General features: G+C 47.3%; 1 protein-coding gene across 1 annotated transcript in view; it reads right to left on the bottom strand.

Annotated features, from left to right (window-relative positions):
- Window positions 1-24446, bottom strand: part of ARHGEF18 (Rho/Rac guanine nucleotide exchange factor 18) — a 116488-nt gene extending 92042 nt beyond the window's left edge. Inside the window, exon 1 of the mRNA XM_012556131.2 lies at window positions 24104-24446. Within this exon, the coding sequence (XP_012411585.2) occupies window positions 24104-24140 (37 nt within the window). The 5' untranslated portion in view covers window positions 24141-24446. The remainder of the gene's footprint in view (window positions 1-24103) is intronic.
- Window positions 24447-27116: the final 2670 nt, after the last annotated feature.

Raw genomic sequence — 27116 nt, 5'->3', positions numbered from 1 at the left:
TGACACAAAAATGGAGGCTCAGTTTATGATACCAGGATGAGGTTCAGTCTATGACACCAGGATGAGGTTCAGTCTATGACAACAGGATGGGGGCTCAGTATATGACACAAGGTTGGAGACTCAGTCTATGACACCAGGATGGTGGCTCAGTCTATGACATAAAAATTGTGGCTCAATCTGTGACACTAGGATCAGGGTTGAGTCTGTCACCAGAGTCAAGATCAGCCTGTTCATGGGTCAGAAGCTTCCGTATACGGACTGAACTCAGAGCTCCGGCCTTTCACCTTTAGCCTTTGGGTCTTGGACACGCAGGGTTCACAGATGCAGGATGTGAGTGCCAACACACCCCAGGCTCTGCTGAAACCAGGGAGGGAAGGGGAGACTGGAGGTGAGGCTTGAGGAGGTTGGGAAAGGTAGAGGAGAGAGACTGAGCAAGTCAGGGGATACATTGGGGGACTGACCAGCAGGAGCATTAGCTTCGTAGGGCTGGGCAGTGATGGGGGTGTGTGGGATGACGGACTCTTTCAGGAAGTGCCAAATCACGTCTCTGTTCACCCTATAGTTTAGGTCACAACTGGACCAATAAGCAACATCTTGCTAAATGGAGAAAAGATTGAAGTTGTCAAGGATTTCATTTTACTTGGATCCACAATCAACACCCATGGAAGCAGTAGTCAAGAAATCAAACAACGCATTGCATTGGGCAAATCTGCTGCAAAAGACCCCTTCAAAGTGTTAAAAAGCAAAGTCATTTTAAGGACTAAGGTGCACCCAAGCCATGGTGTTTTCAATCACCTCATATGCATGCAAAAGCTAGACAATAAATAAGGAAGACTGAAGAAGAATTGACGCCTTTGAGTTATGGTGTTGGCGAAGAATGTTGAATATACCATGGATTGCCAAAAGAACAAACAAATCTGTCTTGGAAGAAGTACAGCCAGAATGCTTCTTAGAAGCAAGGATGGAGAGACTTTGTCTCACATACTTTGAACATGTTATCAGGAGGGACCAGTCCCTGGAGAAGGACACCATGTTTGGTAAAGTAGAGGGTCATCAAAAAAGAGGAAGACCTTCGATGAGATAATTGGCACAGTGGCTGTAACAATGGGTTCAAGCATAACAACAATTGTGAGGATGGCGCAAGACCAGGCAGTGTTTCATTCTGTTGTACATGGGGTCGCTATGAGTTGGAACCTACTCGACGGCACTTAACAACAACAACAAGATGGCTGAGTGGCCCATGCCCTGTTTATGCTGTGGAGCCTGTGTAATTATTAATAGTGCCCTTTCTACTCCCTAAAGGGTGTGGGTTGAATAATCAATTCTGTGGCCACCCTGCCTGTAACCACTGTTAGCAGAGGGGAGGGGGTGATGGTGCCTCTCCCCAACACACTGAGCTGAGAGAGGGGAACTGGGATGGGCGGTCTATACTCACTTCACTTTCCGTCTCCTCCCAGCTGTATACATATAAACAAGAGCATGAGTTTTGAAGGCCTGAAGTGATATAATTTGGGGGGCCCTCTTTAAGAAGAAGAATGCAAAATTATGAATATGAAATTGCTGGGGCCTAAGCCAGAGGTGTGAATGGGGCAGGTGCAAGCTTATGCTCTGTTCTATGCAAAGTAAATGCACTTCTGACTGCCCTGACGATGCCGTGGTTTCCACCATCACTGCTGTCCCAGCCCCCTGCCCTGGGTGCTTAGAAGGACTATTAGGCTGCCCTCAATGAGCCCTGAATTGGCTCCCGTCCCCATCCCAAAGCCAAGGCAGCATCTATGACTCAGGGAAACTTCAGAACAAAACAATCCAGGAAGAAGGAAGAAAACCAGATGTGGGGGTGAGTCCTGGAGGCCAGTGGGAGCTTGGAAGAGGAAGGGGAGCCATCCAGAGGGGCAGTCCTATGCCTCAGCCAAGTCTCCCTGGGGCCTCAGGAGAGGCCAGATCTCTGAGTTCAGTTTTTATATGGATACTTCTGACCCAGAAACAGGCTGAGCTTAACCCTGGTCACAGACTCAACCCTGCCCCTGGTGTCACAGATTGAGACCCAGTTTTCATGTTATAGACTGAGTCCCCATCCTGGTTATCATAGACTGAGTCCCCATTCTGGTGTCTGACTGAGCCTTCATCTTGGTATCATATACTGAGCCTCACCATGGTGTCAACTGAGCCTCTATTCCTGGTTTTCATAGAATGAGCTCCCATCCTAGTGCTATAAACTGAACCCCGACCCTGGTCACACACTGAACCTTGGTCACAGACTGAACCCTGATCCTAATCACAGACTGGGCCCTGACCTTGCTCACAGACTGAGCCCTGATCCTAATCACAGACTGAGCCCTGATCCTAATCACAGACTGAGCCCTGACCTTGGTCACAAACTTATGTCACATACTGAGCTCTGATCTTGGTGACAGACTCTGTCCTCTGAGCTCTAGACTTTGTCTCTAGTGGCCTTTGGTCACCTTTGCCTGATATCCTCACTTGCGCCCCCTCCTCAAGCTATCAGACCAAACTCTTCATTTTCCTGCCTCCTCCTGTGTCCCCGTATCAGTGTGACTGCATTGTCCTCCCAGTGACCTAACTGGAAGGAGACCAACCTCACCTCCTCACTACCCTCAGGACACCAATCCCTATCCATTTCACTTCCATGACTTTTCTCTATTCCATCCTCTCTTTTTCTTTACCCTGCCACTGTCTTAATTTCAGCCTCATAATTGTTCTCCCTACACAACTACAACTCTTGTCAGAGTTCACAGCTTAGCCAAATCACACACACCACTGCTCCTCAGCTGCCCCCCCAACCCGAACCCTTCTTCTATCCTGGCAGCCAGTCTGTCTTCCTGGCATGACACTCTGATGGTCACTCCTGTTCCATTGCTTCCCACCCCATAGACTCTAGTCCCCTAGGATGACATTCATAGCCCTTTCCAGCCTGCCCTCTCAACTCCCCCTCGCACACACGAGCCTCTAACCCACTATACTCCTCTGATCCTCTGTACACAGTCTTAGCCAGAGAACTTGGGACTGTTCTGCCCCCTTTATCTACCCCTTGTTGCGTTGTCATCAGTTTACTTGCTCCCTCCGAGACCAGGGATTGGCAGACTATTTATCATAGGCCAAATACGGCTTGCTGACTGATTTTGTAAATAAAGTTTTATTGGAACATAGCTATGCCCCATTTGGGTACATACTGTCTGTGGCTGCTTTCATGTTACTGCGGTAGAGTTCAGTAGTTGCATCAGAGACCATATGACCTACAAAGTAAAATATATTTACCTTTGACCCTTTACAGAAAAACATTTGCGAATTCCTGTTGTAGACTGTGCAGTCCGTGAGTACAGAGACTGTGTTTGCACACACTTTTGGATCCCCAAGTCCCCAGTAGTAGTAGTAGTAAAATCTTACATGTATTGATCACTTCCTATATGTCTGGCCTACTGTGGTTTTCATTATTCTATCCTCACAACAACCCTCTGAGTCCCCACTTTACAGAAGAATAAACTGAGACTCAGAGAGATATAGTGACTTACCCAAGGTCACATCAAATTGGTAAAAGGTGGACTTGGAATTTGAACATAGGTATGTGAGGAAGGCTCTCAACAAGATGGATTGACACAGTGGCTACAACGATGGGCTCAAGCAAAACCATGATTGTGAGGATGGCATAGGACCAAGCAGTATTTCTTTCTGTTGTACGTACTGTTGTTGTGAGTTGGAACAGACTCGATGGCACTTAACAACAACGTGTACAAGTCCAAAGCAAGGGCTCATAACTAGGATATCCTGTCATGAGCAGGGTTGGGCACAGTGCTGGCTTCCAGGAATGTTTGCTGTTGGATGGATGGATGAACAGTAATTAGATGAATGGATGTATGGATGGATGAATGGTTGGATGGATAGCTGGTTGCATAAGCGGATGAATGGGTGGTTGGGTGAAAGGATAGATGGGTGGGTGGGTGGGTGGATGGATGGATGAATGGATGATTGCATGAATGGATGCATGAATAGGTGGTTGGGTGAATGGATGGATGGATGCATGGGTGGATGGATGGATGGTGTGACAATGTCCAGAGGAAATGATGTACTACACTCATGAGATGGCATTCTGAGGCAAAGATGAGAAGATAGAGAAGGAAATGGGGGAAAATTGTGGTAAAGAAGCTAGGCATAAAGGAATCCAAGGTGAGGCATATAGAATGCACTCATTATGTATGTACTGTATATTGGGGAATGAATGAAAAAGTATGGCCAGAATGGGCAACTGGGGCAGCTGAGGGCAATGGGCAGTGGGACTCTGCCCCAGGGAACCTCACTAAAGGTCCCTTACCCCCTTTCCCCAGCCTTGTCTGCCACCCTAAGGCCAACTCCACCACTTTCCCAGGGAGTCCCATCAGGCGCCCAGGCAGTTAGTTACAGAGTCTAAGAGGAGCACAGAAAGACCCTTCTCATTCCCCAGAGCCACTCTTCCAGGGGAGTTAAGCCAGGGGAGACATGGGGCCAAAGTAGGGAGAGGGGCTTGGCTGGGAATAGGCCCCATTCCCCACCTCCATGCTTCTTTCTGGGGAGCTGCCCATCAGCCCAGACTCAAATCCCAGCAGCCTTTTCCTCCACCACCAGCCCCAGCAGCATCAGCCATAAAAGGGTGTAAGAATCACTGCCAGATCTCACAGCTCACCCACCCCCCAACCTGCTGGCTTATAAATCACAGCCTTAACCTGTCCGGGCAGGAAATAGGGTGGGTTGGGTGACAGGATCAGGGTTGATCTTCGTCAGGACTGGGCCACAGGTGGGCACCTTGATGACCCATGGCTGACACACTAATTCTCCACTATTGACATCTGCTGATGGATTTGAACCCCTTCCCAGACCCTCCAGTTGCCCACCCTGACAAGTGTGCTCACTGGTCAGATAGTAGCACAATGGGGGTCTCACAACACAACTGGTTCAAATCCTGGCTCCTCCAGCACGTACTTGCTGTGTGACCTTGAGTAAGTCACTAAACTTCTCAGAGCCTAACTTCACACAACACGGAGCTAATGGGTCCTGGTCTGTGGTGAGGGCTCAACAACTGGCAATGGCTTCTATTATTATGATGACTATTCTGTTGTATCCCAGTCCCCAGGCCACACTCTCCCTCCCCAGCCCAGCCTCCAGGTCCCCTGACATTCCTGCCTCCTCCCTGACCACAGCATGCTGCCTGACACACAATAGGTCCTCAGTGAGAATCTGTGAAATGAATGACCAGATGTGTCTTCTCATCTGCCCCTTTCCTCCACGGAAACTCACTGTTCCCCTAAACAAGTACTTGGCTCACACGGGTGATGTGGCCAGGTCTTGCTGAGGCTGAACGGTGGGGCTGGCCTGACTGGGATGGGCTCATACAGGTAGGGGGGTGGAGGCAAGGAGACCCAGGGGAGAATGAATGCACAATCAACTTCTGCCCCCTTGGCTCCCAGCTGTCTCTTGGGCCCGGACACCACCTGGTTATGTTCAGGAGCTAAATACCTCCTGCCACCACTTGTCTGCAGTTTGTTGCACTGGGGTAGCTTGTGTGTTGCTGTGATGCTGGAAGCTATGCCACCAGTATTTCAAATACCAGCAGGATCACTCATGGTGGACAGGTTTCAGCAGAGCTTCCAGACTAAGACAGACTGGGAAGAAGGATCTGGTGGTCTACTTCTGAAAAAATTGGTAAGTGAAATCAGCAGAACACTGTCTGATATAGTGCTAGAAGATGAGCCCCTCAAGTTGGAAGGCACTCAAAAGACAACTGGGGAAGAGCTTCCTCCTCAAAAGAGAGTCGACCTTAATGATGTGGATGGAGTCAAGCTTTCGAGACCTTCATTTGCTGATGTGGCACGACTCAAAATGAGAAGAAATAGCTGCAAACATCAGTTAATAATCGCAATGTGGAATGTTTGAGGTATGAATCAAGGAAAGTTGGAAGTAGTCAAAATGAAATGGAACGCTTGAAGATAGATATCCTACGAATAGTGAGCTGAAATGGACTGGTATTAGCCATTCTGAACTGGACAATCATATGGTCTACTATGCCGGGAATGACAAATTGAAGATGAACGGTATCACATTCGTAGTCAAAAAGAACATTTCAAGATATATCCTGATATACAATGCTGTTGGCAATAATATCCATACACCTACAAGGAAGACCAGTTAATACGACTATAATCCTAGTATACACAACAAGCACTAATGCCAAACATGAAGAAATTGAAAAATTTTACCAACTTCTGCAGTCTGAAACTGATCAAACATGCAATCAAGATGCATTGATGATTACTGGTGATTGGAATTCGAAAGTTGGAAATAAAGAAGAATCAGTAGTTGGAAAATACGGTCTTGGTGATAGAAACGACACCAGAGATCACATGATAGAATTTTGCAAGACCAAAGACTTATCATTGGAAATACCCTTTTCAATAACATAAATGGTGACTGTACACATGGAACTCACCAGATGAAATGCACAGGAATCAAATTGACGACATCTGTGGAAAGAGATGATGGAGGAGCTCAATATCATCAATCAGAACAAGGCCAGGGGCTGACTTTGGAACAGACCATCAATTGCTCATATGCAAGTTCAAGTTGAAGCTGAAGAAAATTAAAATAGGTCCACGAGAGTCAAAGTATGATCTTGAGTATATCCCATCTGAATTTAGAGACCATCTCAAGAATAGATTTGAAGCATGGAACACTAATGACCAAAGACTAGACGAGTTGTGGAATGACACCAAGGACATCATATACGAAGAAAGCAAAAGGTCATTAAAAAGTCAGGAAAGAAAGAAAAACAAAAAAAAAGCCCAAAATGAATGTCAGAAGAGACTCGGAAACTTGCTCTTGAATACAGAATAGCTAAAGTGAATGAAAGAAATGATGAAGCAAAAGAGCTGAACAGAATATTTCAAAGGGCAGCTTGAGAAGACAAAGTAAAACATTATAATGAAATGTGCAAAGACTTGGACTTAGCAAACCAAAAAGGAAGGACATGTCCAGCATTTCTCAAGCTGAAAGAACTAAAAAAAAAAAAAAAAAGTTCAAGCCTTTAGTTGCAATACTGAAGGATTCAATAGACAAGATATTGAATGATGCAGGAAGCATCAAAACAAGATGGAAAGAGTACACAGAATCACTGTACCAAACAGAATTGGCCAACGTTCAACCATTTCAGGTGGTAGCATATGATCACAAACTGATGGTATTAAAGGAAGAAGTCCAAGCTGAAGGTGTTGGTGAAAAACAAACTTCCAGGAATTGACAGAATATCAATTAAGATATGTCAACAAATGAATCAACGCTGGAAGTGCTCACTCGTCTATGCCAAGAAATTTGGAAGACAGCTACCTGGCCAACCAGCTGTAAGAGATCCATATTTGTGACCATTCCAAAGAAAGGTGATCCAACAGAATGCGCAAATTATTGAACAGTATCATTAATATTACATGTAAGTAAAATTTTGCTGAAGATAATTCAAAATCAGTTGCAGCAAGTACGTCGACAGGAAACTGCCAGAAATTGAAGCTGGATTCAGAAGAGGTCATGGAACCAGGGATATCATTGTTGATGTCAGCGGATCCTAGCTGAAGGTAGAGAATACCAGAAAGATGTTGACCTGTGTTTTATTGACTACGCAAAGGCATTCAACTGTGTGGATCATAACAAATTACAGATAACATTGGGAAGAATGGGAATTCCAGAACACTTAACTGTGCTCTTGCAGAACCTGTACATAGACCAAGAGACAGTCATTCAAACAGAACAAGGGGATACTGCGTGGTTTAAAGTAAGGAAAGGTGTGTGTCAGTGTTGTATTCTTTCTTCTTAAAAAAATTTTTTTTATTGTACTTTAGATGAAAGTTTACAGAGCAAACAAGTTTCTCATTAAACAATTAATACACATATTGTTTTGTGACTGTGGTTGCCAACCCCATGACATGTCAACACACTCCCCTTCTCGACCTTGGGTTCTCCATCACCAGCTTTCCTGTCCCCTCCCGCCTTCTCATCATTGCCCCTGAGCTGTTGTGCCCATTTAGTCTCATTTTGTTTTATGGGCCTGTCTAATCTCTGGCTGAAGGGTGAACCTCAGGAGTGACTTCAGTGCTGAGCTGTAAGGGTGTCTGGGGGCCATACTCTCAGGACTTCTCCAGTCTCTGTCAGACCAGTAAGTCTGGTCTTTGTTGTGAGGTCCCTCTTGTCCCAGAGGAAACATCTCCCTAAGGTTGGCCAGGAGGTAAATTTGCAGAAGAAGGTAAATTTGCAGGAGCGTGCACCCCCTCAACTTGGCCCCAGAACTTCCTAGGGGCGGCGCAATGACACCCTTGGAATTCCTGATGTTGTTGGTTTCCAGGCCAGCTGCAGGACAGGGATGTGGGGAGGCAGCCAGCGGGGGGGCAGATTTGAGATTCTCAGGGGTTCTGGCAGACACATCTCTCAGACACACACACATTCACATACTTGCATGTCGTTGTGTGCCTGTTCTAACCCACAGCGACCCCATGTGACAGAGAAGAATTGCCCCCATAAGGTTTCCCAGGCTGTAATCTTCACAGGAGCACAGCATCGGGTTTTCATCCTGCAGAGCCACTGGGTGGGTTCGAACTGCCGACCTTTGGATTAGCAGCTGAGTGCTTAACGCTTGTACCACCAGGACTCCTTACATGTTCACCACACACACATAATCATACACACTCACATACACATTTGCATAATCATACGCACATATACACTTACTTTCACACATAAAAAATCCATTGCCGTTGAGTTGATTCTAACTCATAGTGACTCCATCGGGCAGAGTAGAACTCCCCCATTAGGTTTCCTAGGCTGTAATCTTTACGGAACCAGACTGCCGCATCTTCCCCCCAGAGACGCTGGGTGGGTTCAGACTGCCAATCTTTCAGTTAGCAGCCAAGCACTTAACCACTGTGCAACTAGGGTTCCTATCATACACTCCTACACACACACAGACACATTCATACACACAAATACACACACACATATACACACATACAGACACACATGCACACTCACATAATCCCACATGTATACACACTCACATACACACACATACACAGACCCAGACCCAGACAGACAGACACACACACTGGCTGGGTCCCAGGGTCTTGGTTTACCTCTGCAAGGGCTGAATAGGTCCTTATATTAAATTCTAGAAGGCCTGGGCGAACTGCTTTTGCAGAGACACTTCTTAAACCTCAGAGGTATTTATTATTGTTGTTAGGTGCCATCAAGTCAGTTCCAACTCATAGCCACCTTATGTACAGCAGAACAAAACACTGCCTGGTCCTGCACCATCCTCACAATCATTGCTATGTTTGAGCCCATTGTTGCAGCCACTGTCAATCCATCTCGTTGAGGGTCTTCCTCTTTTTTGCTTACCCTCTACTTTACCAAGTCTCTCATGGATTGAATTATGTCCCTCAAAAAATATGTGTATCAATTTGGCTGGGCCACGATTCCTGGTATTATGTGATTGTCCTCCATTTTGTGGTTGTAATTTTATATTAAAGAGGATTAGGGTGGGATTGTAACACCACCCTTACCCAGGTCACATCCCTGATCCAATGTAAAGGAGTTTCCCTAGGGTGTGGCCTGTACCACCTTTTATCTCTCAAGAGATGAAAGGAAAGGGAAGAAAGCAGAGAGTTGCGGACCTCATACCACCAAGAAAGAAACACCAGGAGCAGAGTGCATCCTTTGGACCAGAGGTTCCTGCGCAGAGAAACTCCTAGTCTAGGAGAAGACTGATGATGACGAGGACCTTTCTCCAGAGCCAATGGAGAGAGCCTTCTCCTGGAGCTGACACCCTGAATTTGGACTTCTAGCCTACTAGACAGTGAGAAAATAAACTTCTCTTTGTGAAAGCCATCCACTTGTGGTATTTCTGTTAGAGCAGCACTAGATGACTAAGACAGTGTCTTTCTCCAGGGACTGGTCCCTCCTGATAACGTGTCCAAAGCATGTGAGACCAAGTCTCTTCATCCTCGCTTCTAAGGAGCATTCTGGCTGTACTTCTTCCAAGACAGATTTGTTTGTTTTTCTGGCAGTCCATGGTATATTTAATATTCTTCACCAACACCATAATTCAAATGTATCAATTCTTCTACAGTCTTCCTTATTCACTGTCCATCTTTTACATGAATAGGAGACAATTGAAAATATCAAGGCTTGAGGCAGGCGCACCTTAGTCCGCAGCAGATTTGCCCAATGCAATACGTCATCTGATTTCTCGACTGCTGCTTCCATGGATGTTGATTGTGGATCCAAGTAAAATGAAATCCTTGACAACTTCAGTCTTTTCTCCGTTTATCCTCATGTTGCTTATTGGTCCAGTTGTGAGGATTTTTGTTGTCTTTATGTTGAGGTGCAATCAATACTGACGGCTGTAGTCTTTGATCTTCATCAGTAAGTGCTTCAAGTCCTCCTCACTTTCAGCAAGCAAGGTTGTGTCATCTGCATATCTTAGGTTGTTAATGAGTCTTCCTCCAATCCTGATGCCATGTTCCTCTTCACATAGCCCACCTTCTCAGATTATTTGCTCATCATACATGTTGAATAAGTATGGTGAAAGAATACAACACTCTCTCTGGTGAAGGGTAAGACAGTACACAATACTGGGGAAGCCAGTACAGCTTCTCCAAGGCAAGGTCATGGAAACTCCACAGAAACATTCAAACTCCCTGAGGGACGAAATTACTGGGCTGAGGGCTCTGGGGACCACGGTCTCGGAGAACATCTAGCTCAACTGACGTACTATAGTTTATAAAGAAAATGTTCTACGTTCTACTTTGGTGAGTAGCATTTGTGGTCTTAAAATCTCGTGAGCGGCCATCTAAGATACTCCACTGGTCTCACCCCGTCTGGAGCAAGGGAGAAAGAAGAAAACCAAAGACACAAGGGAAAGATTAGTCCAAAGGACTAATGGACCACAACTACCATAGGCTCCACCAGACTGAGTCCAGCCCAACTAAATGGTGCCTGGCTACCACCACCGACTGCTCTGACAGGGATCACAGTACAGAGTCCTGGACAGAGCTGGAGAAAAATGTAGAAGGAAATTCTAACTCACAAAAAAGAAAAAAAAGAAAGAAAGAAAGACTAGACTTACTGGTCTGACAGAGACTGGAGAAAACCCGAGCGTATGGCCCCAAGACATCTTTATAGCTCAGCAATGAAGTCACTCCTGAGGTTCACCCTTCAGCCAAAGATTATACAGGCCCATAGAACGAAACGAGACTAAATGGACACACCAAAGTAGAATGTAGAACATTTTCTTTATAAATTATGTTATGCCAATTGAGCTAGATGTTTCTCGAGACCATAGTCCCCAGAACACTCAGCCCAGTAATTTGGTCCCTCAGGGAGTTTGCATGTGTCTGCGGAGCTTCCATGACCTTGCCTTGGAGAAGTTGTGCTAGCTTCCCCAGTATTGTGTACTGTCTCTCCCTTCACCAAAGTTAGTGGTGTATTTTTTCACCACACTTATTCAACCTTTATGCTGAGCAAATAATCCAAGAAGCTGGACTATATGAAGAAGAATGCAGCATGAAGATTGGAGGCAGGCTCATTAACAACCTGCGTTATGCAGATGACACAACCTTGCTTGCTGAAAACGAGGAGGACTGGAAGCACTTACTGATGAAGATCAAAGATCTTCATCATACAACCTTCAGTATGGATTGCACATCAACATAAAGAAAACAAAAATCCTCACAACTGGACCAATAAGCAACATGAGGATAAACGGAGAAAAGACTGAAGTTGTCAAGGATTTCATTTTACTTGGATCCACAATCAGCGTCCATGGGAAGCAGCAGTCAAGAAATCAAATGACATATTGCATTGGGCAAATCTGTTGTGGACTAAGGTGCGCCTGCCTCAAGCCTTGGTATTTTCAATTGCCTCATATGCATGTGAAAGATGGACAATAAATAAGGAAGAATGAAGAGGAATTGATGCATTTGAATTATGATGTTGGTGAAGAATATGGAATATACCATGGACTGCCAGAAGAACGAACAAATCTGTCTTGGAATAAGTACAGCCAGAATGCTCTTTAGAAGCGAGGATGGAGAGACTTGGTCTCACATACTTTGGACATGTCATTAGGAGGGACCTGTCCCTGGAGAAAGACATCATGCTTGGAAAAGTAGAAGGTAAGCAAAAAAGAGGAAGACCCTCAATGAGATGGATTAACACAGTGGCTACAACAATAAGCTCAAACATAGCAATGGTTGTGAGGATGGTGCAGGACCAGGCAGTGTTTCATTCTGTTGTACATAGGGTGGCTATGAGTTGGAAGTGACTTGATGGCACCTAACAACAACAACAAATACCTCTGAGATTTAAGAAGTGTCTCTTTGCAAAAGCAGTTCTCCCAGGCCTTGGAGAGTTTAATATAAGGACCTATCATCCAGACCCTGCAGATGTAAACCAAGACCCTGGGACCCTGGGGCAGGCTCCAGCCAGTGTGTGTGTGTGTGTGTGTGTGTGTGTGTGTGTGTGTGTGTGTGTGTGTGTGTGTGTGTCTGGGTCTGTGTATGTGTGTACATGAGTGTGTATATGTGTGTGACTATGGGAGTGTGTATGTGTGTATGTGAGTGTGTGTGTGTGTGTGTGTGTGTATGAGTGTATGATAGGAACCCTGGTTGCTCAATGTTAAGTGCTCAGTTGCTAACCCAAAGGTCAGCAGTTCAAACCCACCCAGTGGCTCTGCGGGATGAAAACCTGATGCTGTGCTCCCGTGAAGATTACAGCCTAGGAAACCTTACAGGGGCAGTTCTTCTCTGTCACGTGGGGTCGCTATGGGTTAGAAGGCACACAACAACATGCGAGTGTGTGAATGTGTGTGTGTTTGAGAGATGTGTCTGTCAGAACTCCTGAGAGTCTCAAACCTGCCTCTTCCTGCTGCCTCCCTGCACCCCTGTCCTGCAGCTGGCCTGGGTATCAACAACATCAGGAATTCCAAGGGTGTCATTGGGCTGCCCCTAGGAAGTTCTGGCCGAGTTGAGGGGGTGGACCCTCCTGCAAATTTACCTGTTTCTGCAAATTACCTCCTGGCCAACTTTAGGGAGATGTTTCCTCTGTGACAAGCGGGACCCCACAACTCTGTGATTGGGCCCTGGCGTGTTAGGGATGATGGAATCTTCTGGAGCCCCTGGCAGAACCCCAAAGGCTAGTAGGCGCATCCCCCCTTCTCCCTCCCCCAGTGACGGGGCCGGGCAGGCAGGTTTGTGCCCCAGACAAGGAAAGACAGGATGGTGAGCATGCTGTTCAGGGAGCCCTGCCCGGGTGGATGGTGCCCACTAGTCACTGTGCCCCCTTACCTCTCTTGAAGGCCCACCGCTTCAGCCACAACTTAGAGAGGGCTGGCCAGGAATGGTTGAGCACTGACCCAGCCATGGGGCCGTGCGTGCGAGAGTGTGAGAGAGCCCCAGGGATGTGGCTGGAGATCCTAGCCAGGACCGGGCTGCCAGCAAGAGGGGCGGAGCCTGCCAGCTTCATCAGTTGATGGAAGCCCGGGGCTGAGGCAGGGGGCTGGGATTTCAGGCCGGGGATTCCAGGTGACCCCAGCCTGGGGGAGGCCAAACCCCTTGCACCCTTCTTGGCCCTTTGGGTCTTGTACTCTGGCTGGACATCCAAAGACATTTCCAGGAGGAGAGGGAGAGAACAGTGTGAGGAGTGGGGACATTGAAGGTCCTCAGAAACCAAGTATAGCCTGGGTTCTGAGGTGTCTGAGTGTTTGCGTGTGTGTGTCTGCCATTGCTCTGTGTGTTTGATGGGTGTGTTTGCACGGCAGGTATAGAATGTGTGTTTTCAGGTCTGTGAGTGTTTGCGTGCAAGTCTTGAGGGTCAATTTATTTATGTGGGGGTGTACATGAGAATCTAGCTGGTTTTTTAGATCCTATGATCCTCTCGCTGTGTATGTATCAGAGAGTTTGTGTGTGTGTGTGTGTGTGTGTGTGTGTGTGTGTGTGTGTGAATGTCTATCATATCTGTGGGGTTGGATCTAGATGGCTCTTCTGTGTCTCTGTGCGGCTCTATTTCCAGTATCTGTGAAGGGGGTGTGATGTCTGCCTGGGTTTTTGTGTGCCTGCATGTGTGTGTCTTTGTGTGTGTATCGGAGTTTGGTGTGTGTGTATGTATGAGTGTGTGTGCACGTGCTTTTGTGTGTGCACCATCCATACAAGTGCTGCCCCCTGGTGGTGGAAGCTCCCTCACCTGCATCTTCTCTCCTTGTACCTGAAAAAATTCTTGGCTTTGTCCCTCGCTGACCCTCTCGCCCTCTCACCAAGCCCTTCCTGCGACCTCCCAGCCCCAAACCATCATCACTCTGAAAAAAATGAAAGACACAATTAAATGCCCATCATGTGTGCCTGTCCTTCCTAACCTCCTGGCCCACCCTCACACACTTGGAGGAAGAGACTGTCACTTTCTCTCCACTGATGCCTCACTCTCCTCCCTTCATTCTCAAAGAGTTACTCCCACTCCTATCTTTACCTCTTCACACCAACTCTGCTCCACAGCTCACTGTGGCCCTATGTCCATCCCCTCTGCTCTTCTGGCTTTACCCAGGACTAAATTCAATGAACATGTTTTAATCTTCTCCTTACTGGACATCACTGGACACTCCCTTCTTGAACCCACTCCTCCCATGATGCCACATGCTCTTCCTTCCTCTGTCTCCTCTTTAACCCAGCTTCTCTTCCTGATTTAGCTTGTCTTCCTTTCTCTGCCTGACCCTTACACTCTGTCCTTGGCCACTATATGCTCTCCTCACTGGCCATGATGATCCCATCTGCACCTCCACATGGCCTCCTCTATCATATTATGAGAAGGTGACCCCAAATCTTTCACTTACAGAGAGTCATGAAACCATATACTCTAAACACCAACATACAATGCACTCTCAAGCACATGCAGACAATGGCACACACAAACACAAAAATAGTCAGATATATGTTCACACCCAGATACTCTCTCTCTCTCTCTCTCTCACACACATACACATGTTATACACAAACACCTAGACATGTACATAGAAACTCAGAGAAGGGTTCGTGGAGATTTAAAAAACCACCTCCTCTGCTGTGATCCAGATTTTAACTCCTCATCTGCCACATACATTTCCCTGAACAGGCTACAAATGCCACTTGGATCTCCCTGACCTTTGATTGGAGAGCAGACTTGAGAACCCCAGGAAAATCTGGGCAGGTGAGAAGCCAGGAGGGGCCTCCATCAAACTGATGGAGCCAAAGGTAGGACCCAGGTGTCCAGAATCAGGAAAAAGACAGTGATTTCAGAGCAGAGTTAGCAACTGAGAGGCTTGCTAAAAAATCTTACTTTAAAAATACAAGACAGCTACCTCTTTCTAACAATGGCAGGCTAGATTATTGCAGATCTATCCTTCTGCCAAGAACAACTAGAAAAGCTGGACAAAATTGGTAAAAAAAAAAAAAAAAACAAATAAAAACCCCCTCAACTTGAAGGCATTTGCAGCCAGGATTTGAGAGGCCAGGATCCTGGAAGGAAGGGAAAGCCAGAGAGGTGAGAAAGACACAATGCAGTGCTTTTTTCTCACAAGCAAGTTGTTGATTTGAACACAGTACTTGAGTGGCTAAGAAGCAGACCAGAAAAAGGCTGAGAAGCTGAGTGTAGCTTTTGGCAATATTCTGGGACTGGGGAAACAAAAATTGTCATTCAGCGTCCACAAGCAGGAGACTGTTGGGATCCTCCAAAAGACTACACCCTAAGCGTAAAGAAGGATCAGAAATAGACTAGTCCTCATCAAGACCAAAATCTAGCTTCAAGCCAGCTTAATCCTTGATTAGATTAAAGCGATCTGTCCTTCCTCTTACTGCCCACCGGAAGCAAAAGTAAACCCTTTCTGGAGGAAGATAATACCAGGCAGAGCCACAAATGATCTCTACGGTTTTTCATAAACAATGTCTGGCATTCAAGAAAAAATTACCAGGCACATGAGGAGACAGAACCACATGACATAAAACCAAGAAGAAAAATAGACAATAGCAAAAGATCCACAGGAGATATAGATACTAGAGGTAAAAACACAGCAAAATGTGACAAGAGAATGAGTCTGGTGTAAAAGGCTACAGGGAAGGAATATCGTTAAGTATCCCCTCCATGCGCAGGGTTAAGTGTGTCCACTTAGTAGAAAGTTTTGATATATATAGCAATTGGTGGAGGTGGGAGGTGGCTCCAACTGTGGTTCTTCTTCCCATATCCAGAACTAGGACTAGAGTTGACCATGATGTTGCTAGACAATCAGGTTAGGAAAGTGCATTTCCCATCTTGAGCTATTGGACTGGATGTGAAGTTGTGGGGAGGAGGAAGGCTGGGTGGCTCTGCAAAGATAGGAGTAATTGGGGGCAGAGGGCCAAAAGGTGGATGGCTTTGTGACCTTGAATGGTCTCAGCAGGAGTATTCTGGTTTCATGGTATATACGTGCCAGGCATTCGACTGTGCGAATCATAACAAATTATGGATAACATTGCGAAGAATGGGAGTTCCGGAATACTTAACTGTGCTCATGAGGAACCTGTACATATATCAAGAGGCAGTTGTTTGAACAGAACAAGGGGATACTTCATGGTTTAAAGGCAGGAAAGAGGAAAGGTGTGTGTCACGGTTGTATTCTTTCACCATACCTATTCATTCTGTATGCTGAGCAAATAATCTGAGAAGCTGGACTATATGAAGAAGAATGAGGCATCAGGATTAGGGGAAGACTTATTGACAACCTGGGATATACAGATGACACAACCTTGACTGACGAAGATCAAAGACCACAGCCTTCAGTATGGATTACACCTCAACATAAAGAAAACAAAAATCCTCACAACTGGACCAATAAGCTACATCATGATAAATGGAGGAAAGATTGAAGTTGTCAAGGATTTCATTTTGCTTGGATCCACAATCAACACCCATGGAAGCAGTAGTCAAGAAATCAAATGATGCATTGCATTGGGCAAATCTGCTGCAAAAGACCTCTTTAAAGTGTTAAAAAGCAAAGCTATTACCTTGAAAACTAAGGTGCACCTGACTCAAGCCATGGTGTTTTCAATTGCCTCATATGTATGTGAAAGTTAGACAATGAATAAGGAAAATGGAAGAATTGATGCCTTTGAATTATGAAGTTGGTGAAGAATATTGAATATACCATGGACTGCCAAAAGAACAAACAAATCTGTCTTGGAAGAAGTACAGCTAGAATGGTCCTGAGAAGTGAGGATGGCGAGACTTCATCTCACGTACTTTGGACTTGTTATCAGGAGGGACTGGTCCTTGGAGAAGGACATCATACAAAGTAGAAGGTCGGGGAAAAAGAGGAAAACCCTCAGTGAGATGAATTGACACAGTGGTTGCAACAATGGGCTCAAACACAGCAACAGTTGTGAGGATGGCGCAGGACTGGGCAGTGTTTCCTTCTGTTGTGCATAGGGATTGCTATGAGTCAGAACCGACTTGATGCACCCAAAAACAACAACAACATGTGCCAGAAAGAGATCTCAGTAACATCTACTACTTGGATTGTTTCTCCGAGCCTGATGCTGGTTACTGTAAGTTGTAAATAGCCACTTGGCCTGTCAACTTACAGTAACTGTTGGTCTTAGGTGTTACTCAATGGTGGAAAGAGCAGATGGAGAGTCTGGATGGAGTTCAGGGTATGGGATGTGTTCCATCTTAATTAAAGTATTCACCATCCTGGTGGGAAATTTCCACCATTTTGGTGAAGGCACCTACCATGTTGGAGAAGGTACCAATCATCTTAAAGACAGCATACACCATCTTGGAGAGAGCCTCTATCATCTTGAAGAGGGCATCTACCATCCTGGAGAGGGCCTCCACCATCTTTATGAGGGCTTCCATCATCTTAATGAGAGTGTCTGCCATCTTAGTGAGGTGTCTTTCACCATCTCACTGATGGTGACTGCCATCTTGATAAGGGGACTGTATCTTGACACAATGGTGTCCTGGTTTCTGGAAAGGGCAGATTCTAGAGAAGCCATCATGACAGGGTCCCATGAATATAGACTCATTAGTGAACTTAGCAGAGATCAGCTGAGTTGGAGCAGGTCAAAAGACCACCCACATGAACCAACAAGTCACGAGGTAAATAATTGGCTATTGTTTTAAGCTATTAAGTCTTTGGGTGGCTTGTTTTACAGCAAAAGTTAACTGATACACAGTGGCAATGCAGGGTGTTCCAGTTATCTAATCCCGCAAATCATTCTGGTGGATCAAAACAGCAATCATCCTTTATTATCTCCCAAGATTTTTATTGAACAGGAATTTGGGAATGACTTGGTTGGACAGTTTTGGCTTGGAGTCGCTCATGAGATTCTAATCAGACAGGGACTAGGGCTGGGGCTGGACCATCTTGAAGGCTTCTTCACTCACAGGGCTGGGAAGACCCCAAACAGCTTGGGTTCCTTGGGCATCTCTTTCTATTCTATGTGGTCTTTTGTCAAGGTCTTTTCAGCATGGCGGCTTCAAGGAAGTTGGACTTCTTACTTGGAGATTCAAAGCTCCAAAAATACATGCTCTGAGAGAGAGAGTCAAGCAGAATCTTCCTTGCCATTTATGATCTAGCACTGCTTCTGCCATACTGTATTAGTTGAGGGAATCATAAAGTCCTGCCCAGGTCCAAGGAAAGGAGATGCTGCCTTGACCCCATCTCTTGATGGGGAGAGGCTGGAAGAGCATGTGGTCCTGGAAATATTGTGATCATTTCTGGAAAATCCAATTTGCCCCTCAACCATGGCCTTGAGTCCAGGTAGGCAATTGGGCAAGTCTAGGTTCAGGTAACACTTGGCTTGTTTTGGCTTGGGGTCAATGGCCCAGACCAGACCCCCTGACGAGTGTACATCTGGTGTTCTTCCAGTACTTCAAGGCCTAGTTAAAAGCCTTCCTCCTCCAGGAAGCCCTACCAGAGGGGCTCACCCCAGAGAAGGCAAGGTGACGCTGCCAACTGGAAGGCCAGGTGTGTGAGTCATGCCAGCCTAAAGCCCAGAGATGTAGTACTAGCAATAAAAACTAACATTTTTACAAGAGCTTGTGGTGTGCCAGGCACTGTTGCAGATCTTTATGTAAATAACCCATTTAGTCTCCAAGAACACCCTACGGGAATTGTGCTGCTTCGATCACTTCCTTGCCGTGAGACACAGAGAGGATAAGTAACAAACTTCTCCAAAATCAACTAATTTTCCCCCACTTCCATTTCCATCATTCAGGTTGAAACTAGGCCCTGTCCTGGGCTCCCCCTGGTTCTGAACCCCTTGCTGCCAAACACCCAGCTCTGTCCCTAGTGCTCTTCCTCCATCTGCATACTCCTTGTGCTGCTCTGGTCCAGCCTGTATCACCTCCTGAGACTCTCCCTGACTCCAGTTTCTCCTCTTCAGTCCAGTTGCCTTTCCACTGGGGTCCCAAGAGATCTTCTGATACGAATCTCATTGCTGTGATCCAACCCTTCTGTGACTGCTAAGATCCCATCTCCCTGGAGGAAGAGCCAGCCTCAAGCAGGGTCCAAAGAGGGGGCTGCCATCCTTGTTTCAGGATGGAGTTCTTGAAAGAGCCCACCCTGTGTACTTGCTAGAGATTGGGATCATTTCACCGTTAGTCTCTCTTCATGCAAAAGGTGGACAACGAGAAAGGAAGACAGAAGAACTGATGCATTCAAACTGTGGTGTTCATGAAGAATAGTGAATATACCACAGACTGCCAAAAGAACAAACAAATAAGTCTTAGAAGAAATACAACCATAACGTTCCTTAGAAGCAAGGATGGTGAGACTTCGGCTTGCTTACTTCGGACATGTCATCAGGAAAGACCAATTGCTAGAAAAGGACATCATGTTTGGTAAAGTAGAGGGTCAGCGAAAATGAAGGAAACCCTCCATACGATGGATTGACACAATGGCCGCAACAGTGGACTCAAACATACCAATGATCATGAGGATGGTGCAGGACTGAGCAATGCGTCTTTCTGTTATACTTGGGGTTGCCATGAGTCAGAGCCAACTTGATGGCAACTAACAACAATATGCAAGTAAAATTTTGCTGAAGATAATTTAAAAACAGTCAGAGCAGTACATCAACAGGGAACTGTCAGAAATCAAGCTGGATTCAGAAGAGGACGTGGAAAGCAGAGAATAGCAGAAAGATGTTTACCTGTGTTTTATTGACTATGCAAAGGCATTTGACTGTGTGGATCATAACAAATTATGGATAACATTGTGAAGAATGGGAATTCCAGAACACTTAATTGTGCTCATATGGAACCTATACATAGACCAAGAGACAATCGTTTGAAAAGAACAATGGAGTACTGTGTGGTTTAAAATCAGGAAAGGTGTATGTCAGGGTTGTATCTTTTCACCATACTTATTCAATCTGTACACTGAGCAAATAATCCAAGAAGCTGGACTATATGAAGAAGAACGGGGCATCAGGATTGGCGGAAGACGCATTAACAACCTGCTTTATGCAGATGACACAACCTTGCTTGCTAAAAGTAAGGAAGACTTGAAGCACTTACTGATGAAGATCAAAAACTACAGCCTTCAATATGGATTATACCTCAACATAAAGAAAACAAAAAACTTCACAACTGGACCAATAAGCAACATCATGACAAATGGAGAAAAGATTGAAGTTGTCAAGGATTTCATTTTACTTGGATCCACAATCAACACGCATGGAAACAGCAGTCAAGAAATCAAACAGTGTATTGCATTGGGAAAATCTGCTGCAAAAGACCTCTTTCAAGCGTTAAAAAGCAAAGACATCACTTTGAGAACTAAGGCGCACCTGACCCAAGCCATGGTATTTTCAATTGCCTCATGTGAAAGCTGGACAATGAGTAAGGAAGACTAAAGAAGAACTGGTGCGTTTGAATTACGGTGTTGGCAAAGCATATTGAATATACCACAGACTGCCAGAAGAGTGAACAAGTCTGTCTTGGAAGAAATACAGCCAGAATGCTCCTTGGAAGCAAGGATGGGGAGACTTCGTCTCACGTACTTGGGACATGTTATCAGGAGGGACCAGTCCCTGGAGAAGGACATCATGCTTGGTAAGGCAGATGGTCAGCGTGTGACCCTAATACTCCCCAGCATGTTTTCTCCTTTTCAAAACGGGCAGCTGAGAGCTTGACATAACTAACGCCATGATGAACTTGAAGCTTTTTTCCTTTGCCTTCTCCCTTTTCGCATACCTTTGTTAATGACTCTGTTTTATGACTTAGGATTCCCCGCACAGGAAGATTAGAGCCCAGATGTCAGATATGTATATCTTTAGCCTGATGAGGAAATGTCTGGTTCCTTATCTCTTTAGTATGATATAGAGTCTCTTGTAACTACCTTGTAATGAATAACAACACTTTAAAAATCATATATAAGCTCTGGTGTAAAAATGCCTTTTGGGACTCCATAGAGACAGGCTGCGTTGCTGTTGGATCCCCATTGGTGGCCACCTCCTAAATTAAAACTTCCTCACTTTTTCTGACTTGGAGTATGTTTCATTGGCTCGACTGCTCCAGGGCAAGGACCCTATTGGGGTAACAAGTGAAAAAGAGGAAGACCCTCAACGAGATGAATTGACACAGTGGCTGCAACAATGGGCTCAAGCATAGCAATGATTGAGCCAGTAGTGTTTCGTTCTGTTGTACACAGGGTCCTGTTGTACACAGGGTTGTTATGAGTCGGGGTCGACTCAACAGTACCTAACAACATGGAAAGTTTCTGATGAAACACACATGTTGCACGGGTGGGGGCTGCTCAGGAAGCAGGGCTTCAAGACAGGGGCAGAGGGTGAGGGAATGGATGAGGCTGATGATGTTTTCTGAGCTCCTACTGTGTGCCAAAGGAGCCCTGGTGGTGCAACAGTTAAGAGCTCAGCTGCTAACTGAAAAGTGGGTGATTCAAACCCACCAGCGGCTCCGGGGGAGAAAAGACCTGGTGATCTACTCCCATAAAGATTACAGCCTAGGAAGCCCTACAGGGCAGTTCTACTCTGTCCTGTAGGATTACTCTGAGTTGGAATAAACTAGATGGCACACAACAACAACAGCTGTGCCAGGAACCACACTAAGATTTTACGGGCAAGGTCTTATGACAACTCTTTTACCAATAAGCAAACAGAGGCCCAGAGTAGTCAAGCCACTTGCCCGTAGTCACACAGCGGCAGGGGGGCCGGGATTTGACCTCAGATCTGTCTGACGCAGCCCTCACATCATCCACAACAAAAGTATTAAGTAACTGCTTGGCCTGTAGCAGGGGCCAGGGGGCCTGGGAGGCACGTGGAACAGCCCAGGCCAGTCACCCCGACAAGCTCGTAGTTGGCGTTCACCTGGTGCTTCAAGGCCCAGTTAAATGTCTGCCTCCTCAAAATGTGGCACAGAATTTCAAATTCTGATAGAACCCAGACTTTCTGGCACCACTGAGGCTGGATGACCACTTGAAACAATTGCTCTGAGGCAATCTTTAAACCTTAAACCGAAACTATCTCCTGAAGTAGGGAGGATCACCCAATAAGCAAGGTACGCACAGGCTCACTTGTGCTTACTTACTAATCTGCAGTATACAATTTCACCTGTTTTTCACCACATCCAGGTGAAATTGTGTACTACAGATTAGTAAGTAAACACAATTAAGGCCCTGTGTACTTTGCTCACTGACTAATCTGCCCTGCCCTGAAGGCATCTTTAAACCAAATCACAGTTTAGCTTAATGACAAAAGAATGTCTGCCTCGAGCACTGTGTTCTTTTAAAGAATTATCTATGTGAGATCAAACTGACAACAGCAACTCGAAAGGTTAGATGAGAAGCTTAGGGGGCAGTGAGTTTCTGTTAACGGTGGTGAAATAATTGGGAAAACGACATCGAGAAAGTTGGCACAATCTGAAGAACGTAACCAATGTCACTGAATTGTACATGTCAAAATTGTTGAAGTGACTTTTATTTTGCTGCGTATTTCTTCACCAAAACTAAAAAGCCTGCCTCCTCTTATGTCGCTATAAATCATAATTTCATTTGTCTTTTAACGAAAACTAGATTATTAAAACAAACAAAAAAACAAGCCTGCCTCCTCCAGGAAGCCTCCCAGAGGGGCTCACAGTTGTGGTGGCATGGGAGCTCAGAAGTGGCTGGTCAAGGGGGCCACCCTCTCCTGGTTTGCTCTTGTCCTCAAGCCCCTTCTTCAGAGCCGCAAGTAACCAGGCTGGCCAAACACCATGGGGAATCAGGCCCCTGAATGCGGCTTTTGATGCCTTCCCTGATGTGGCCCCAGGCTCACTCACCAGCTCTTCTGGCCCCAGCCATTGACTCCAAATTCGCTCCCTCCCTGCTCCTGGGCCAGACCCCAGGGTGGCTGATGCCTGCCGCTCAGCAATGCAGTGGAGAGGCTGGGAGGAAGCTGTGGGCCTGGGTGTGCCCAGCACAAACCACAGTTTTCCTCCCCAACATCTCCCCACCCCAGGCAGCCTGACTGGGACGCTCCCCAGAAGGCCCAGGGTGGGAGCCAAGGGGTGTCTCCCTGTGGGGAGGGCTACCTGGTGGAGTCCCTCTTCCTTGGGCGACCTTGGAAGGCAGTGGGGAGGCCCAGCTCAGGGGATTCTCAGATATTGGCCTGAAGTGGGGTTTGTTTTGAATGCTGCATTTCCCAGCTCTACCCTTCTGCTTCAGGGAGGTGCATGATGGGGGCCCCAGAATCTGCATTTTAAGACACATGCCTGGTGACTTTGCCCACGCTCCCCCACCTATCCCCTGTCCTGTCTCTCCCATTCTGCTCTTGGCCCCAAGGAGCCACCATCCCACTGTCTCCTCCTGTTGCCGGTCACGGACACCCTTCTGTTCCCTGGCTTGCCTATCATGGAGAACAAACACAGGGCGCAGACAGCACCCCCACCCAAATCGGGAAGCAGGGTGAACAGAAAGTGGAGAAAGTGGGTGGTCTCTCTGCCCACTGCCCTCCAGGCCCCTATGCCACCCTGTCCCTGTCAGTCTGTCTGTCCCCTGCTCCTCGTGATGGTCACTCACCAGATGGAGCTATGTCCTCGGTGCTGCGGGTGTCCATTGGGCAATTAGGGGCAATTCTCACAGCTCCTGCAGTGCCCTTCGACCCACGGCTAGGGAAACATCACTGGGCCAGGGCCCGGCGTCACTGCAGGGCGACCCAGCTCTGCCTCAACTTTCTCTTCCTCAACTTCCTGACACCTTCGTCCCTGCTGCGGGCTGACCCAGGGGTCAGAGAACAGCACAGAGGTCAGGGGTCCTAGAAGCAGGGGGTTCTTCCCTCACCCCCAGCCCTGTGCATGCAGGCGTCTTGAGGAGGTGGGGTTGGGCACCAGGGGGAGCCTTACCACCCTCACCCCGCCCCCAACAGCTTCCTGTTGTTCAGAACCAACTGCCAAAGAGGAACGGGGCGCCAGGGCCTCACCCCGGAACATAAGGGCACAGGCGGAGACACATGGGGACACACACAGTCACGTGTCCCCACAGAGACACAGGCAGCCACATACATACATGAACACACACAGCATGTGGGTACACACAGGAGAGCAGAGACACATGTGGCCACAGGGTCACACAGAGGCATGTGGGCCCACGTGGTGGGCTGGTAAGTGTTTGACCACTGCCTCTCTGATAAAAAGAAGCCCTGATCTGTAGTGTTGGCCAATTTCCGTGGTGTAAATACTCCCACCACGGTCAATTTCAATGACCAACGTGATGTTACTAAATGTGAAGTCGTAAAGAGATGCCCAGAATCGGGTGCCGGTATGAGCCGGCTCCAGCACCCATGCACGTGGGTACCCAGGCACATGGGTTCATGCAAAGAGACACGAGCCCCCAGCACGCAGTTACTGGGTACACATGAGTCCACGTAGACATGGGAGTGTGCAAGCAGAGTGGTGTACACAACCTGTCTCTATCTCTCTCCTCTGTCCGCCCTTCTCTCACTTTCTGTCCTTCTGTCTCTCTGGGTCTCACCGTCTCTACCTCTATCCTCTCTCTGTCATCCTCCTCTCTCTCCTACCTCTATCTTTCTTCTCTCTCTGTCTAGGTCTTTCTCTCTCTCTCCTCTTACTCACCCCTTTCTGGACTCTTCATCCCCCGACTTTAAACTCTGTCCCACCCCCCATCACCTCCTGGCCTCCTTGTGCCTACACTCCCTGTCCACGCTTCCCCACCCTCTCCACCTCCTGGGATGAACCCACACCCACATGCCTGGCTCCACTCCTGCCCTTCCCCCCACTGTCCATCTCACCTCCCCGAGGCCCCTCCACCTGCTGACACTTCCTGCTAGTCCCCCTGGATCTCCTCGCCCTGAGCCCTCGGTGGACAGCCTGGTCCCCTGTGGGGCCTGGTCCCACCTCCACCGCCTTCTGCCCTGAAGGCTCCTCTAGTCTGTCCCGCTGCCCTAGATGGGCCTGCCTCTCCCCTCCTGCCTCCCTCTGGGTGTCCATCTCAGTGATGGCCCCTCTGCCCACTTAGACACCAGAGACAGAGAGAGACAGAGAGAGAGAGACAGAGACAGAGGGAGACAGAGAAGGAGGGACAGGGAGACAGAGAGCCAGAGACAAATATAGGCAGAGAGAGATAGAGAGAAAGGATGGGCAAGAGGGAGCAGGAGACAAAGACAGAGACAGAGAGACACACAGAGAGCTAGAAATACACAGAGACAGACAATGAGAGATACAGAGAAAGAAACAGAGAAACACACAGAGAAAGAGATGAGAGAGACAAGAGAGACAGAGACACATGGAGAGAGACAGAGAGAAGAAAAGAGTCAGGTAGCAACATAGAGACTAAGAGAGACAGAGAGATCAGCTACCCTTGACCTTATCCCCCACCCCCAGTCATTTAGCCCTCCCTCCAAAACTCAACCCCAGTCTGTCCAAATCCGTCCTCTGCGGCCCAGGCACGGCACCGCCGCCTCGCTCCCTCTCCTGGAGCTATCCACTCTCCGCCCCCAGTCGGAGGGGATTTGCTATATGCACTTTACCTCCTCCGTCCTCTGCTCAGAAGCCCTTCGGCTCCCGGATTCCTTCCCTCCCCCACCAGTCCTCACCATAAAGTTCAGCCCCTGGAGCCCCGCCTCTCCTGACCCCACTCCCCGCCCCCTCGCTCCGGGTCAACCACCATTCACTGATTTCAGTTCCTCAAATGTGCCCTCTTCGCCCGCCGGCCTTTGCATGGGTTATGCCCTCTGTGGGGAACACTCTTCCCGCCCACCTGTTTGTTCTTCATCTGTCTCCCTCCCACTCCTCCGCAGGATTCTGCTCAAGTGTTGCCTCCTCCAGGAAGGCTCCTCTGACTTCCCTAGGGAGATCGGCCCCTGACACCCAGTCTCCAGTCCCTGGTACATCCCCTCCCCAGACCCTATCACAGTGAAGCTAATGACTGTCTCTGGAAGTTGAGCATTTAATATCCATCCCCCACAGGGCTGGGGATGGGATAGGTGCTCAATTCAATATTTGTCCTTTCCCCCACAGCAGGCTAGAGGGATCCTGTTAGAACCCAAGTCAGATCATGCCCCTCACCTGCTCTCATTGAAAAATAAACCAAACCTGTTTCCATTGAGTTGAGTCTGAATCATGGCAGCCCCGTGTGTCTTCATTGCTCTGGGGTAAATCCAAACTTCTCATGTCCCTCCCTGCCCTGCCTTCCTCCTCTTTTCCCCCTCGCACACTCCGCACCAGCCACACGGGCCTCCTCGCTGTTCCTCCAACATGCCAGGCACAATCCTGCCCCAGGGCCTTTGCACGGGCTATCCCTTCTTCTCAGATATTTGCACAACTCACTCCCTGACTTCACACGGCTCTTCTCTGTTGTTAGTTGCTGTCAAGTGGCTCCAACTCATAGTGACCTATGTATAACAGAACAGAACTGCCTGGTCCTGTGCCATCTTCATGATCATTGGTATGTTGTTGTGGCTATTATGTCATTCCATCTTGTGGAGGCTTTCCCACATTTTTGTTGGCCCCCTACTTTACCAAACATGCTCTCCTTTCTAGCGATTGGTCTTTTCTGATGACATGTCCAAAGTCTC

The sequence above is a fragment of the Trichechus manatus genome, unplaced genomic scaffold (genome assembly GCF_000243295.1).
Source record: "Trichechus manatus latirostris isolate Lorelei unplaced genomic scaffold, TriManLat1.0 scaffold00057, whole genome shotgun sequence".
In the NCBI taxonomy this organism is placed as follows: domain Eukaryota; kingdom Metazoa; phylum Chordata; class Mammalia; order Sirenia; family Trichechidae; genus Trichechus; species Trichechus manatus.
The sequence above is the reverse complement of the archived record's forward strand: the minus strand, read 5'-3'. Positions and strand labels throughout refer to the sequence as shown.